Source organism: Triticum urartu, chromosome 3A (genome assembly GCF_056163025.1).
Source record: "Triticum urartu cultivar PI428250 chromosome 3A, HENAU_Tu73, whole genome shotgun sequence".
Taxonomy (NCBI): domain Eukaryota; kingdom Viridiplantae; phylum Streptophyta; class Magnoliopsida; order Poales; family Poaceae; genus Triticum; species Triticum urartu.
The window spans coordinates 696,258,245-696,274,920 of NC_141875.1; the positions used below are offsets into that span (position 1 = coordinate 696,258,245).

General features: G+C 47.7%; 1 protein-coding gene and 1 pseudogene across 1 annotated transcript; one reads left to right on the top strand and one right to left on the bottom strand.

The window, feature by feature from the left end:
- Positions 1-3,142: 3,142 nt before the first annotated feature.
- On the top strand, positions 3,143-7,795 carry LOC125547238 (uncharacterized). The gene is made up of 3 exons (XM_087516091.1): positions 3,143-3,154; positions 4,365-5,243; positions 7,545-7,795. Exons 1-3 carry the CDS (start codon positions 3,143-3,145, stop codon positions 7,740-7,742), a joined length of 1,089 nt encoding a protein of 362 aa, XP_087372217.1. The 3' UTR covers positions 7,743-7,795.
- Positions 7,796-16,212: 8,417 nt separating this feature from the next.
- LOC125549692 (small nucleolar RNA Z247) lies at positions 16,213-16,351 on the bottom strand (annotated as a pseudogene).
- Positions 16,352-16,676: the final 325 nt, after the last annotated feature.

Below are 16,676 nucleotides of genomic sequence, written 5' to 3' on the forward strand. Positions count from 1 at the left end.
TCAAGCGTGCGTAGAGTTGTATCGGTGGTCGATAGAACTTGAGGGAATATTTGTTCTACCTTTAGCTCCTCGTTGGGTTCGACACTCTTACTTATCGAAAGAGGCTACAATCGATCCCCTATACTTGTGGGTTATCAGTAAACTCTTTGGGTGTTAGTCACATGGCGATGTGAACTATGAGTGTTAATTACATAACGATGTGAACTAGATTGTTGACTCTAGTGCAAGTGGGAGACTGTTGGAAATATGCCCTAGAGGCAATAATAAAATGGTTATTATTATATTTCCTTGTTCATGATAATTGTCTATTGTTCATGCTATAATTGTATTAACCGGAAACCGTAATACATGTGTGAATATATGGACCACAACATGTCCCTAGTAAGCCTCTAGTTGACTAGCTCGTTGATCAATAGATGGTTATGGTTTCCTGATCATGGACATTGGATGTCATTGATAACGGGATCGCATCATTAGGAGAATGATGTCATGGACAAGACCCAATCCTAAGCATAGCACAAGATCGTGTAGTTCGTTTCCTAGAGCTTTTCTAATGTCAAGTATCATTTCCTTAGACCATGAGATTATGCAACTCCCGGATACCGTAGGAATGCTTTGGGTGTACCAAACGTCACAACGTAACTGGGTTGCTATAAAGGTGCACTACAGGTGTCTCCGAAAGTGTCTGTTGGGTTGGCACGAATCGAGACTAGGATTTGTCAATCTGTATGACGAAGAGGTATCTCTGGGCCCACTCGGTAATGCATCATCATAATGAGCTCAATGTGACTAAGGAGTTAGCCACGTGATCATGCATTACGGAACGAGTAAAGTGGCTTGCCGGTAACGAGATTGAACGAGGTATGGGGATACTGACGATCGAATCTCGAGCAAGTAACATACCGATAGACAAAGGGAATTGTATACATGATTGATTGAATCCCCGACATCGTGGTTCATCCGATGAGATCATCGTGGAAGATGTGGGAGCCAATATGGGTATCCAGATCCCGCTATTGGTTATTGGCCGAAGAGATGTCTCGGTCATGTCTGCATGGTTCCCGAACCCGTAGGGTCTACACACTTAAGGTTCGGTGACACTAGAGTTGTTATGGGAAATAGTATGTGGTTACCGAAGGTTGTTCGGAGTCCCGAATGAGATCCCGGACGTGACGAGGAGTTCCGGAATGGACCGGAGGTGAAGATCGATATATTGGACGAAGGGTATTGGAGTCCGGAATTGTTCCATGGGTACCGGGTGACGACCAGCGTGTCCGAAAGGGGTTTCGGAGGCCCCGGCAAGCGTTGGGGGGCCTTATGGGCCAAGGGGAGGGGGCACATCAGCCCACTAAGGGGCTGAGCGCCCATCCCACCACATCTCACATAACTTGGAGAGGTGGGGGCGCCTCCCCTAGGGCAGCCACCCCTCCCGGCTTGGGGGGCAAGTTTCCTAGGGGTGGGGGCGCCCAAACCCATCTAGGGTTTCCCCTATGGCCGCCGCCCCTCCCCTAGGGAACCCTAGGGCGCCTCCTCCACCCCCTTCCCCCTATATATAGTGAGGGAGAGAGAGGGCAGCCGCACCCTTCCCCTGGCGCAGCCCCTCCCCCTCTCCTACACCTCCTCCTCCTCCGTAGCGCTTGGCGAAGCCCTGCCGGAGAACCACGAGCTCCATCACCACCACGCCGTCGTGTTGTCGGAGTTCTCCCTCAACTTCTCCTCTCCCCTTGCTGGATCAAGAAGGAGGAGACGTCCTCGGGTTGTACGTGTGTTGAACGCGGAGGCGCCGTTGTTCGGCGCTTAGATCGGAATCGACCGTGATCTGAATCGCTGCGTGTATGACTCCACCAACCGCGTTCTTGTAATGCTTCCGCTTAGCGATCTTCAAGTATGAAGATGCACTCCCTCTCTCTCTTGTTGCTAGTATCTCCTAGATTGATCTTGGTGACACGTAGGAATTTTTTTTAAATTATTGCTACGTTCCCCAACAGGGAGGAGGGGGTCTCTGGCGGCGGCGCGGTTGCGCTCCCCGTCGCACGCGGGCCAACGTAGCAGGAGAAGCGTTATTTATTTCAATGTCATTTTTCCTGCTGCAAAGAATCAATCATCCACTGTTATAAAAGTATGTGATGCCTCCTATCACTGTATGTGGCTTAGCCTTAGTCTCTACTACTCTGTCCAACCATATTTGCTGTCCCTAGAAAGTATTAGTACCGAACAAACACGGACGTAGTCATGAACTGATGGGCCAGGAGAGATAGAGAAGTAACAAATGAGCAACTTAGGATTAGTTAAGGCTGGACGCACCCATAGAAGTGGGAGGCATCTGGACACGGACTCCTTGATTGAGCTCAAGGGAAAGCACTAGGATAATCTACCCAGGGAGTTTTTTGATCTACCCAGGGAGTTGGTGTTGCGATCGAGGCAACAATTTAAATTGTCGTGGTGCGAGCGGATGAATTGAAAAGAGGTGAGTCATCAACAGGCCAAAATCAGAAGAAACATAGAAGACATAGTGTCAAGATTAGAAGGAGATTGTCAGTGATAATCTTAAGTTAGAAGCTCGATGGCGACGTGAGTCCATAGTGCATGCCAGTTGTGTCCGGCACGTATGCCGTGTTAGCTAGATGTGTTCTAGTAGGTTTCTTGTAGGACGACCATATGCGTCGGCCGACGAATAATAAGAAAATATCTGCCGCCTCGCTAACCATTCGATCGACACATTAATGGCCGTCATATATACCCGTGTAAGTAGCCACTTCTTTGCAATAAGATTGGTGTTGTAGAAGACCCTCTGCAACAGCAAGCTTCTTGCAATCACCCGAGCCTATACGTTTTTATTTTTCGCAACAAAGGTCTTGTTGCGGGAATTTTCACAACAAAGGTCTTGTTGCGGGAATTTTTGCAACAAAGGTCTTGTTGCGGGAATTTTCGCAACAAAGGTCTTGTTGCAGAAATTTTGGCAATGTGTTTTATTTTTTATTTTTTGCAATAGAGATCTTGTTGCAGATTTTTTTTGCAATAAAGGTCTTGTTGCAGAAAATGTAAAGATCGATAGAATCCTTTTGGAACATGGTCGTGTTCCAGAATTTTTTTGCAACTAGGATCCTGTTGCAGATTTTTTTTTGCAAATAAAGACCTCAACATGACGGAGAAGGTTTCGGCAGCAGGAGGAGCTTGAGGTGGTGGCACCATGGCCGACTATGGCCGAGCTGGTCGTTGGCGTCAGATGGCAGCCGCCTGTGTTTCACACACCTCGCCAGTCGCAGTTGTGGTGTGCGTGGTGGTGCAGCTCGCAACTTCAATGCTCCATGCACGTCGCTCACCGCCGTTATCATGGCCGGTTGCTGGACTTGGGAAGTCCATCATTGCTAGCAAACACCATTCGTCTTTGTAGAAGACGACTGATGCAAGCGGTTACAAATTAATGAAGGGAAGAAATGAGTGGAGGGAAGAGATTGTAGAAGCGATAAGGTTAGGAAGAGAGATATGGATGGACTATGGGGACACGTGTTGTTTAGCAATGGTGGATGACGCGTTGGAGTTTTCCGCCGGCTGGAGGGAAGCTTTTCCCTTTCTTGTAGGTATAGGCTTAGGTTAATTATGATGAAGGTTGCCGGTGATTAAGAGTCTTTGTAGTACTAGGAAGGTCTAGTACGAGTCGGTTTCAAGAGCAAGTACATGTAGGTTTAGGAAGTCTATGGGCTGGCTGCTCCTACATATATATGTGCACGAGGGGCTGCAGCGAGCTGAAAAAGGAGAAAATAAACAGGAAAATAGGGGCACCACGGAAACGGCGCAGCAGAACAACAACCGCCGCCGATGAAGAGACAAGTAGCTCGGAAGGGTTCAATCTGTAGACACACGAACAATGATGAACGAAGTCCAGATCCATGTGGATCTACCTAAGACAAATGCCACCGAATCCTATGGGATTCGCCGGAGACAAGTCTCCACACGCCCTCCGATGACGCTAGAAGCACAACCGGGACAGGGGCTAGGCGCCGAGAACCTTATTACATCTTCGGAGAGTCACCGCCGCCTCGTCTCTCTAAGAAGGACACAAACCCTAGCAAAACTCATAAACGCATCTAAACACGGAGCCCTCTCGCCGGCAAGGGCCGAGATCCACCACGCCTCTATGGCTCTAAGACAACAACAGACGAGGTAGATCGGCGGCTCCGCTGACGGAGGCACAGGAAACCCTAAGCGGTTGGGTTCCCTTGGGTATAGCGAAGGGTTACTCTATATGTACAATCACATATATGTATATATATATAGTACATCAACATGTTAGATTATTTGAGTAATCTCAGTTTAAATTCAATGCCTGGAACACCAGAACCTTGAATGACCCTTCCGGCTAGAACCAGAATGCCTGGAGCACCTGGCCGTCGGCCACCACCACCACCTTCTCTTACTCGATAGACCCAGAAGAAACCGCCTCGTCCTCGTCGTACTTCCTACCGGAGCTGATCCCACTTATCGCGAGCCGGCTGACGACCCTACAGGATTTCTTCGCCCTCCGCGCCACCTGCCGCACCTACCGGGCTCTCCTCCCGCTGTCGCCGTCCAACCTCGCCTCCCAGGCTCTGCTCCTCCTCGTCCCCCACAAGGCATCTTCCTCGGAAGCCCTCTTCCACATCCCACTCCGCCGCATCCTCCGCTTCCGCCGCCCCCGCACTGCCCTAGCCCAACAAGACCCCAGAAACACCGAATTTGATTCCTTCGGTTGCCCTGTCGCCATCAAAGACAGCGTGGCCAGCCACCGTGAGCTCCGCATCTGCCACCTCCTCACATGTGAGCGAGTCCGTCTACCCGATCCCTGGAAAGGCTACGAAGGAACCATCTTTGCCGGCAACCTCGTCCTCACCTTTAATCGATACCACCACACCCTCCATTATTGCCGCATTGGGGACAATCACTGGCGGGAGGCGCGGTGTGATGAAGGCTACAGGTTTCGTGACCTGATTTTCGTAAAAGGCACCCTCTACGCATTGATCTATCCAAATTACCGCCTCGCTGTCGTTAAGCTTGACAACAATTCCGTGGTATTCTCGGATCTTGGAGATGCATTATGTGCAGAGATAGTTCCGTACTGTTCGATGTTCTGGCTAGCGGAGTGCCACGGTGAGCTATTGCTCATTGTCTCTGAGTACCGTGCACTCAGGTACCATGTTTTCCGGTTGCAAGAGAGGAAGTGGGTGAGGACTAATAGCCTCGGTGGGTGTAGCTTGTTCTTTAATACTAGTGGATACCCCGCGCGTTGCTGCGGAAATTTATACTGGTTTTTAGCATCTCTTTAGGGCATAACACAACTTATAAACTTGCTATTGGAAGTGTCTAAGAGGTGAGCAACACTGCAAGAGCCTTGTTGAGTAGACAATGTAAACAAAAGATTTTCCATGAGAGCGATCTAATAAAGTTGTAAACCCCTCACACCTTACTATACTAAGATATTGGAACATTCGTGAGAAAAAAATAAACGATTCGACCTCCTATAGTCCTACCTACCTAAGTAAGTTAAACTTGGAAAGTTCCATAGGACAACTATTTGTGATCCTCACTTGTTTAGGCAAATGAATTTTCTATAATGGAACAAACATTTTGGTACATAACATGGAGGAACACCCTGGTTCTATTTTCCACTAAAAATGAAACCCATCACAGTCTGTTATTACAACAAAAAGCAAAAGAATCCCCACGAAGAAAAAGCAAAAGAAGGAAACTAACAATAGCTCTTGCGGATATAGTTTAGACAGGTGAACAAAGGTTGGATGCGTCTCATATAGCTTTAGATCGCCAAATGAACAGACAACACAGCTCACAAACAAACGGTACCCACAATTTCTCTTTAGCTGTCTCTGCGTCCACCTCTTCATATTTTCTGGTTGGAGCAGGCTTGCTGGCCTAGGCACAAATCTGAAGCTTCGCTGATGGTTTGGGAACATCATACATAGTATGTCAGCTTCTAATTTAGTTGGTGGATTCAATCCACAAATGTAAAAGCATGAGAGCATCTTATTAAAATGGCCACTGGAAACTGAAGAATTGTGTTGTAGAAATTGCAAAACATCGCTTGCAATCTCTGAAATGATAAACTTAGCACTCCAAACCAAAGTTCTCTATTTGAGTGCCTCTGAAATATAATAAATTGTATTATGTACTCTGTTGGAATCAAAAGCAAAAATAAGCTTGACCTTGAACAAAAACTTTACAACGTCGCATATCTCACAGAGCTCTGTTCAACAATATTAGAAATTCATTAGCTCTACCTGAAGGCACAAACCAAACGCCAGTACCACAATGAAATGGCTGTATAAAAATGAACTTAAAGAGTGAGAAAATTTGAACAAACTATCGAACAGTAAGGATAAAAATAGGTTGCATAAGCCCCATCTTAACTGATGTAAAAGAATACTGCCAGGTCTTGTTACATCAAAATATGGCTGTATCGGTGGCTTTGATGTGGTTGTAAAGCTTTACCTGCAAAACTAAAGATGGATATAAGTTCAGCGATCATATAGAAATAGGTCAGTGTTACTGTTACCCATAATTGCAAATTGGGCAAAATATACTTCAGTTTTCTAGCAGGACTGTAAGAGTACGTTTTATTTAAATTCAATAGATAAGCACCACAATGACAGTGTTGATATGTTGGTAGCATATAAATGATTCCAGCAATGTTGTTTGCTAACTCCCAGAACCGCATGTCACTATATGTAACCTGTAGGTAACAAAAAGTAGTATGTAATAAGCTTACAATCAAGGAATAGAAAATAATAGATACTTTTCAACCAGAGTCCCCTTAAAATTTGAAGAGCAAATATTATTCAATTACTAAGGAGTGAATTTTCTTTCATGGAAGTACAGTCACAGTCAGGAATCCTTGCAAAGTAACTTATATTACCCCCGGGAAGGAAAACTGGGAGAATTTCATCAGTTGATCATTTCATCTAAATTTTTTGCCTTACCTCCCTCGGCAACGAACGTCTAGGAATTCAATCAAGAACGTAGCAAGCATAAAATTGTTAGCGTGGAAGGATGATAAGGGAGGCAGTCAGGCATGACAGGACATGGTGGGATATAAAGTGGAATTAGAAGACAAACAGTACCTTCATGAAACTCAGATTGTTGCGAGCGCTCTGTTCATAAGACCTCAAATCCTCGATGTGATGTCTTCCTGCCCATCATCTCGCAGATCTGGAGGAGGCAAAGTGTGTGCCTGTATCTGCATGAAGTTCAACCCTTCCTCCAGATCAATTTTCTTGAGATCATGCCCTTGCCCTGCAGGCCGCCACCGCCGCCGGTTCTATCTCCGGTGGTGGCCGCAAATCGTAGAGGAGGCTAGATTCTGTTGTGTCGGTCGCCGCGTCGCGTTTGTGATGTTTGGGGAGAGGGGGCCAGCTTATGAGGGGGACTCGCAGACGTTTCGATTAGAGAAACGTACGCTTCCGCTTCCGCTTCCGCAGGTCAAGGAAGGAGGAGCAAACGAAAAGGGCGTGGAGCGGACACGGGGACGGGGGGCTCCTATTTAGATATAGAAGATTCTTCAGTTTGCTGGTTGCCTTGGTCCAGATCATCCGACAGTTCGAAGGAACTGCTTGTACTTCATTAGGGTCCCTGGTCAGTGTATCGAGTATTCTTTGGTTGATGGATCTTCGCATAAACTCGCTGCCGACTACCCAGGGCGAGCAACGGAGGATTACGGACCATTTGCTTGGGTCCTCCCAAGCATTTGCTGATGCAATACAATGGGTATCAGAACTGTACAGATTGTTCTCAAGGTAGATTTGCTTCCCGCTGACTTTTATACTCACTTGGCCATTTTCTGTCTGTTATTCAATAATATTTCAAGGGACTTTAGCAAGAAATGTGTATAGGACATGCTGCTCACTTCAAATATTTTAGAATAATGTACAGGAGGCCTGGAAATTAGTCGTGGAGGATGGTTTACTTATTTCTCTATAAAATTGCTTGATGACATCAGCAACTAGTGGAACATCTACGGAATGGAAGAAGACTATCACTTGGCAATAGAATGCATACATATCACAGACCAAGATATGATGGCCGTGAAAACGGGATGTTGCCCTGATGGGGGAAGGGTTAACCTTGAGCCCCGCCTCGCTGACCCCGCATGCAAAAGACGGGTGAGGTCGTCCAGTAATTGCAATCTCAGGCTGTCTTGAGGTTGCCAAATCCATTGAGGAGCCAAATGGAGTTTATATTAAGATTACAGCATACTAGTCATCAACCTTCCTACTACAACACAGCGAATAATTTCATATGCGGGTGTCAAGCATATATGAATGAGTCTAAATTTAACTGTGTACGTATCAGAATGAGTTTCGTGGACAATTGGTTTTCTTTTTTCTTGGGTGTGCTGCACCTATGTATGTTTTGAGCAGCGTTGTTGCTGCTCTGTCTATGGTTGAATTACACTGTGAGGATTTATGTGCCTGGGTGTTGAATTTTAATGGGTCGGGGAGATGTTTTGTTCGTTTCAGTGATATTTACCCTGCTAAAACCTAATTCTGTTATATCTCCTTGATGTTCACATTTACTGAATTCTTGCTCTGCGAGAGATACATGAGTTCGTTCCAGGAGAGATACATGCGAAGCAAATGGCACTCACAGGCCAAGTTGCTTTTTTTTGGGAATTCCCGGGCCAAGTTGCTGTTGGCGCTGGCAACATATAGATCTTAAACTAGAATGATTGAGCTTTGTGGGTCTTTTAGTATGCTTTGTGGTCTGTTAGATGACGAAGAGAACTGTGGATCTTTTGGTTGGCTAGTAGTAGTGATTCGTTCAGCTGGTAGGCTGTTAGTTTCATCAGTTTGCTTATGCACTTTTGTGTGTACACGAACAACTCCGTATTTATCAGCTTCTATGCAATGGAGTTGGGTGAGATGCGTACAAGTCCATTAAAATGCCTGGCTCATTTAGCTTCCGAGATTGCACATTGGTCCATCAATAAATAAAGCCCTATGATCCCACTAAGGAATAAAACTAGAAAAAGTCTAAAAAATCCTTTAAGAAGATATATTTTGGGAATATATACGCTTTTCTTTTACACGCCGAAGATGTGATATATCGGCCATCTAAGCCTCATCCATTGTTATAAAAGAATGTGGTGCTTCCTATCGCTGCATGTAGTTAGTTTTAGTCTCTTATTACCCAGCCATCTTTGCTCTCTCTAAGTATCAGTAAAACATTCTGCGGGAGATAGAGATCTAAAACATAACCAAAGTAGGAGATAGAAGTGGGAGGCATCTGGACACATATCCGTTGACTAAGCAGAGGAAGGAGCACTAGGGTGGTTCCAGAATGGAGTCGCAGCATGGAAGTGTGCGAAAAGTCTGAGAATACCTCTCTCGTTGGAGAGGTTTGTTGTGCTAGTTCATAGAGCATGAATGGTCCCAACATTTTAATTGCGTTATCAGAAGTCTGACATACAAGTCTATGTGTGCTTGCAAGTCGATTGTGGCTATGAAGAAGTAATAAATATGAGAAAGAATCTACGTCAAACTCGTTGGTAAAGAACGCGGCAGTGATCCATTTGACGCCGTGCCGCCGTGCTCCGGCCAGCTACGCCGGCCCAGTTTACGTCTGCTGCACTGCAGTACACGCCGCCGCTGGCTGCGCTGCTCTCAGCTGCCCACGCGCAGCACGCGGTCTCCAGCACGATGCACGCGTAGGAAGGGTTGCCCCATTTGAAACTCCGTTACATTTCTCTCCCCAAGAATCCAACATCTCAGCTGTTTGAAACACTGAAGTTCGAATAGTTGTGTAGCTCAAAATATCTAAACAGATTGGGGAATTTGATGCAATGTTTCTAGCTCTCTACATTGTTCATCTCTATTTTTCATGAGTCCGCACCTCTATTGATGGGGCATCAAGGCCAATTTAAATAGCCGTTGGTTGATCTAATCAACACCAGACGAGAGGCGCTCCTAATCACTGTGTATATGATATCACCACTGATTGGGTGGCAAGACCAAATGCTTATAAAATAAATATCACATATATGATTTTACTAGTAGTGAATTGATAACTAACCTAGGTTGATGCCACCGCCGCCCCACTCCTTGACCCCCTCCTTCCCGATCTGTCGCTTTTCCGATCTGATCTAGGGCTTCTAGCCACCTCTAACCCTCTCCTCATCACCGCCGGGGCTCCGCGTGGCAATGCCTTGGCGGGGGATGATGTCAGCGGCGGTGACATTCTCCGTCGTGCCTCCGGGATGCGGTTGTGGTCGAGATCCGCATGTGTGTCCTGGACATGTCTGTCATCTGCTGTCGGCAACGCAGCGTGGCAGCAATTCAGGGCGGTGGTGCGGCTTTAGTCGTGCGGTTTCCTGATAGCAGACGTCGCCCATGGGCATGTGGGATGATGGAGGTGGTCTAGCCGGGGATGGTTGCGAATCTACCAACGAAAGCCTTGTTTGGCCTCAGTCAGGACCGTCAACAGCAGCGTTCGCAGGCGTCGTTACCTCTTTGGAGTCGTTGTGGGGTGATTCGCATTCCCTATATTCCCCGGGGGGACCCGAGATTTGTGCTTTTCGGGATGGATGATGACGATGTTCCTGCCTCATCACCACCCATGAGGGCATCATCTTTGGGGTTACACACTGTATGGAAGGACACGTGTTTGGCTTGGTGGTTGGATGCAGGTCTCCTTATGCTTCTCGTGGGGTGACCAAGGTGGAGTGGTGTGCCATCTACAGTATCGAAAAATGCTATTCTTGGCGGCAAGGTGCTTCTGGGTTTTGGACGCTGAATACTGCTTGATGTGGGCGCGTGCAGGAGGCTGACACTGTCCGGCGTCTAGGGCGGAAGGGTCTAGCAAGATCAGTGCATTGATTGCTCCTTAGGATGGGACTGCAGAAGAAGGCGGCGACGATTCTACAGCATGCACATGTGGTCCATGTTGAGGGTCTGCTAGATAAGTTGGTGCTCCGGGCTAGCCGGCAGGCGACTTGGTGAGGCCACCGTATTCCTTGCTATGCATGGCGCGAGGTCAGGGCACATCATCTATCTTGTAGGTAGGATGACCGTTTTTGCCAGGAAGGTATCTTTGGGTTGATATATGTAATTATTTTGTAAGGCCTTGTTAAATAATGCAGTAAAGATGACTGTGTGCATCGGTCGATGCAAAGATCAGAGGTAATGCTCCTTTTCAAAAAAAAATTATGATTTCACCAGAGTTCATTGAAGCACATGAGTCATGCGGCATATATGTAGAAAAAGATACTCTCTCTATTCCATAATTCTTGAACTAAAACCATGACAAAGGTTATGGAACGGAGGGAGTATGTATGTTAGGAGTGTACGCTCTTTGTTTTAGGCTCAGAGGATACTATCTCAACAATCTCAGCACGATCCATTGTTATAAACCGTTTGTTCTATCCAACTGTTGCTTGTAGCTAGACTGTGTCTCAACCACTCCGCCCAATCATGTTTGCTCTCTTGACCCACATAGTTTAACACCCAAACTGACAAAGCTATTTTACGGTATCCTTAAATCGTTAAGGAACGTTGATTCAAAAAAGATCATTAAGGAATGTTCAATTCGTTAGATGCGACGGATATGATTTATTTGCACACAAAGCACCAGCAGGGAGTAGCACCACCTATTACCATGGATTACCATGACTTGAAGGGCGAAAAAGCATAATTGCTTAACAATCAATCCTTTATTATTGGTCTTCTATGCAGACCGTGAGTCGACGGTGAGCTCGTCAATTTGTGATTCGTGACTTCGGATCCCTGGTCTAAGATGTAGGGGACTTCTGCACGACGGCCGTGGACGTTCTCAAATGCTCAAAGCATTGACGCAGCACGCCATCATCGCACTACTGTGTTGCCTCAGGGCCACTCGAGGTGGCCGGTGACGAGCCTCCAAGTCTACAACTATCAATGGCAAAAAATAGTCAAGTCCGGCAAGGTTATTAAGATCTTCTAGCAATGTTTGTCTATCAAGATAAATGTAAAAATTGATCAGGACCTTGCAATACTCCCACTGGATGCAAAAAAGTAAATAAAAATCTTTAGCAATAGGGCAACGTCTCAATTCTATTAAAAATTGGAAATCACAGAAACACGATTAATAGTCGGATGCTTGTTGCGCTTTGTAAAACGTAATGGTTTTAGGTTTTGGCACACATCAATTGATGCGGCCCTGGTCATCTATGTATATCCAGAATACAAGGTAGGTACAGAGATCGATCTGGGCAGATCGTAACAGATACAGGATTGCGCTACAAGATAGATTATATTCGAAACTACCTAACTTGATGTACACGACAATATACGTTCGGTTGTTTAACACTCCCTCTCAATCACAACCGGAGAGGTTGAGATTGTGTCTAAAGAACCGAAGCTGTTGTACACCAACAGGTTTAGTTAGGCCATCTGCTAGCTGGTCTTGCGTAGGAATGAAACGTATCTCCAGAGCCTTGCACGTTCTCTGACAAAATGAAAATCAACCTCAATGTGCTTTGTTCGTGCATGAAACACTGGATTAGCAGAGAGATACGTGGCTCCAAGATTGTCACACCAAAGAACCGGTGCACGTGCCTGGTAGATCCCTAATTCACCGAGCAAGGACTGTAGTCAGATAATTTCTGCTGTAGCGTTTGCCAATGCCTTGTATTCTGCTTCTGTACTCGATCTTGCCACCGTGGCTTGTTTGCGTGAACTCCATGATATAAGATTACTCCCATAGAACAATGCAAAGCCACTAGTGGACCTTCTGTCATCAGAGGAGCCAGCCCAGTCAGCATCTGAGAATGCATTGACTAAGGAAGAGGTGGACTTGCGTATACGAAGACCTGTGTGTACAGAATGTCGTACATATCGAAGAATCCTCTTAACTGCTGTCCAATGCTCATCTGTGGGCTCATGTAAAAACTGACAGACCTTGTTAACCGCAAACGAGATGTCAGGGCGTGTCAAGGTGAGGTACTGCAAAGTTCCAACCATGCTGCGATACTTAGTGATGTCATCGGCAGAAAGAGGAGACCCACCCTCACGAGATAGTTTATCTGTGACTGCCATAGGAGATGTAACTGGTTTACACTGACTCATTCCTGCTTTAGCAAGCAAATCGGTTGCATACTTGCCTTGAGATAGAACAAGATCCTCCCCTGATCGCCGCACTTCAATGCCCAAGAAGAAGTGAAGATCACCAAGATCCTTGAGAGGGAACTCAGTGTGTAGGTCCGCGATCAAACGAGTGACAGCCGATGGAGATGAACTAGTGACAATGATGTCATCCACATAAACCAGCATAAAGGTGATCACACCACCGGAATTATACACAAAAAGTGATGTATCAGCACGTGAAGGAACAAACCCTAATTCCTGAAGCCTGGAGCTGAGACGGGAGTACCATGCGCGAGGAGACTGTTTCAATCCGTATAGTGCCTTGTCCAACTTGCAAACATAATGCGGAAAGCGTGAATCAACATAACTAGGAGGTTGTCGCATGAACACGTCCTCTTCCAGAATGCCATGCAAAAACGCGTTCTAAACATCGAGTTGTCGAAGAACCCAGCCACGAGAAACTGCAAGTGACAAGACCAAACGAATGGTGGCAGATTTAACCACAGGACTGAATGTATCCTCATAATCAACACGATACCGTTGCTTGAATCCCTTGGCAACGAGACGAGCCTTGTAACACTCAACGGTGCCATCCGCATGACGTTTAAGCCGAAACACCCACTTGCAATCAATTAAGTTGCGTCCAGGAGCGGGAGGTACAAGATGCCATGTGCGGTTCCGTAGCAACGCCTGATATTCCTCCTCCATTGCAGCAGCCCACGCTGGATCAGCAAGGGCAGCCGTGCCATTCTTTGGCTCGTGGATAGACGAAGTAGCAGCCAAAAAAGTGCGTTTGCGCGGATCGTATGCGACCGTACCGTCCGTACGCACGACCGGCTTGTGCAGACCGTGCTGGGCACGCGTGCGAGCTTCTGGAGCGCGCATCGGTGGCGGAGGAGCGCCAGCCTGTACGGGCGGGACGCGAGGCCCATGATGGTTGGGCGTAGAGGAGGCCGCGGGCTGGGGCGTGGTAGAGCCCACCACCAACTCGGGCGTGGCCGGTGAAGACTCGCCAGATGGCGCGCGGGCTGGCGACTGCGGGCCGCGCTGGGCACGCGCTTCGGTGGAGGAGACCGGATCGGTACCGGGATCCGCGCGCGTCAGGGAGGCAGGCGCATCAGGAGCGGGAGCAGGCGAATCCGCCCCGGGATCGGTGCGAGACAAATCAGCACCGTGATCCAAGGCGCCAAAGAATCCTGGATTTTCTGCGGCGGGCTGTACCTGCACATGCGATAACGGCAAAAACGGCTGTGAAGCCGGATTAGTCCAACCGGGGTTAGGTAAGTCATGACCAGGTTCATCATGTGGCGCAGCCTGTTCCGTACGTCCCATTGTGACCGGAGAAAACACAAGGATTTTGTCAAGTAGTTCATCAGGAGTTTGCTTTGGTGTGTCGGCTGAGAAAGGGAAAAACTCTTCATCAAAGATAACATCACGCGATATATAGACACAGCCGGTGGAGATATGGAGGCACCAATACCCTTAGTGCATCATGCTGTAGCCAAGAAAAACGCAGCGTTTGGAGCAAAATTGGAGTTTACGCTCATTGTAGGGACGTAGACAGGGCCAACACGCACAACCGAAAGTGCGGAAAAAATTATAATCAGGTGCTGTACCAAGCAATCGCTCAAGGGGTGTGGTGTTGTTTATTGTACGCGAGGGGAGTCGATTGATTAGAAAACACGCAGTGAGAAAGGCCTCGTCCCAAAACCGAAAAGGCATAGAAGCATGAGCAAGAAGAGTAAGGCCGACATCTACAACATGGCGATGTTTACGTTCGGCGGAGCCGTTTTGTTGATGAGTGTGAGGGCACGAAACATGATGTTCAATGCCGAGTTGACGAAAAAAGGAGTTGAGTTTCTCGTATTTGCCCCCCCCCCTCCCCCCCCCCCCCCCCAATCCGTTTGCATGCAAATAATTTTTTGATTAAGCAAACGTTCAACATGGACTTGGAAATGAAGAAAAACTTGATACACATCAGCTCGAGACTTAAGGCAATAGATCCATGAAAATTTACTAAAATCATCGATGAAATTGACATAGTATTTAAAACCACCAAAAGAGGTGCACGCAAGCCCCCATACATCTGAAAACACAAGTTCAAGAAGCTTGGAGGATGACCTATTTGACCTACGAAACGGAAGCTGATGACTCTTTCCCTGTTGGCAAGCATCACAAACAGGGTTTTTATTTTTATTGGACTCACGAAGAAACTCTAATTGTTGACGATGAAGGGCTTTTGTCACCAGCGGTGAAGCTGGGTGGCCTAGACGGTGATGCCACCGAGTGTGGGTGTGCTTGATGGCGGAGAAGGCCTGCCTTGTCCTGCTAGAACTACCGGTGACGGGGTAAAGGCCTCCATCAGTGCCCCCTCGAAGAAGAACCTTCCTCGAAGCCCAATCCTTGACAAGAAAATAGGTGGGGTGAATTTCAACACAAACATTGTTATCATTGGAGAGTTTATCAGTGGAAAGCAGGCTGCGTGTGGCTTGAGGTACATGAAGAATATTTTGAAGAATCAATGGTCTATGAGACGTAGGAAGTAGGGATGAACCAACATGAGATATGGGCATACCTATACCATTAGCTGCATGGACTTGATCTTTGCCAGTGTACCGCTCATGCATGGTGAGCTTGTCCAAGTCTCCTGTAATGTGATCTGTGGCCCCTGAATCAAGGTACCAAGCGGGATCAAACCCCTGACCAGTGGAGGCAATGTTGGCGGAGCGGTCTTTGCGAACGAAGGAGTGGTCGAAGCGCCTATAGCAATCGAACACATCGTGGCCATGGCGCTTGCAAAGCTGACAAAAAACATCAGTCTTACCATTTGTGCGCCCACCTCCACCTGAGCCGCCTGAGTTGCAGGAGTTGCCATGGTTGTGGTTCGGGTCACCACAGTTGTGGTTGTGTCCAGCCGATCCACACATGCGGCCATTGCCGCCGGAGCCACCAGACCCGCCGCCGTCGCGGTTGCGGTTGCCACCTGAGCCGCTGTTGCGGTTGCGGTTTCCGCCGCTGCCACCTCCAGAATTGCGGCTGACGTTGTTCACAGAGGGGCCGCTGGAGCCATGAAGCTGAGGAACATGATCATGGTGCTGATGACGGATCTCAAAATCGAGCATGTGGGAGTAGAGGTCGTTGAGGGAGATCGCATCAACCCGAGTGGTGACCGAGGTGACCAGGGGGTCATAGCTGGAGTCGAGCCCGGTGAGGAGGTAGATGACGATGTCGTCCTCATCGAGCTGCTTGCCAACAGCGGCGAGGGCGTCGGTGATGCCCTTGACCTTGGTGAAGTAGTCCACCATGGACATCTCGCGCTTCTGGATCATGGCGAGCTATCGACGAAGCTGCATGATGTGCGCCCTGGAACGGGTCGCATACGTCCGCTCCAAGGCACTCCAGACCGCGGCAGAGGACGGCAGAAACAGAACCTGCAGCAGGGTCTGGATGGAGAGCGTGGAGAGGAGGAAGCTGAGGCAGTGTTGATCCCGTGTCACCCACGAGATGTACGCCGGATTGGGTTCCGGCGGAGCTCCATCAGCGCCGGCAATGACCTTGTCAGGGGCCGGC

Excerpts from the sequence above, each read along its gene's own strand:
- LOC125547238 (XM_087516091.1), top strand. Across the intron at positions 5,244-7,544 it reads GGTGTAGCTTGTTCTTTAAT|ATTCTTCAGTTTGCTGGTTG; the intron begins ACTAGTGGATAC and ends TAGATATAGAAG.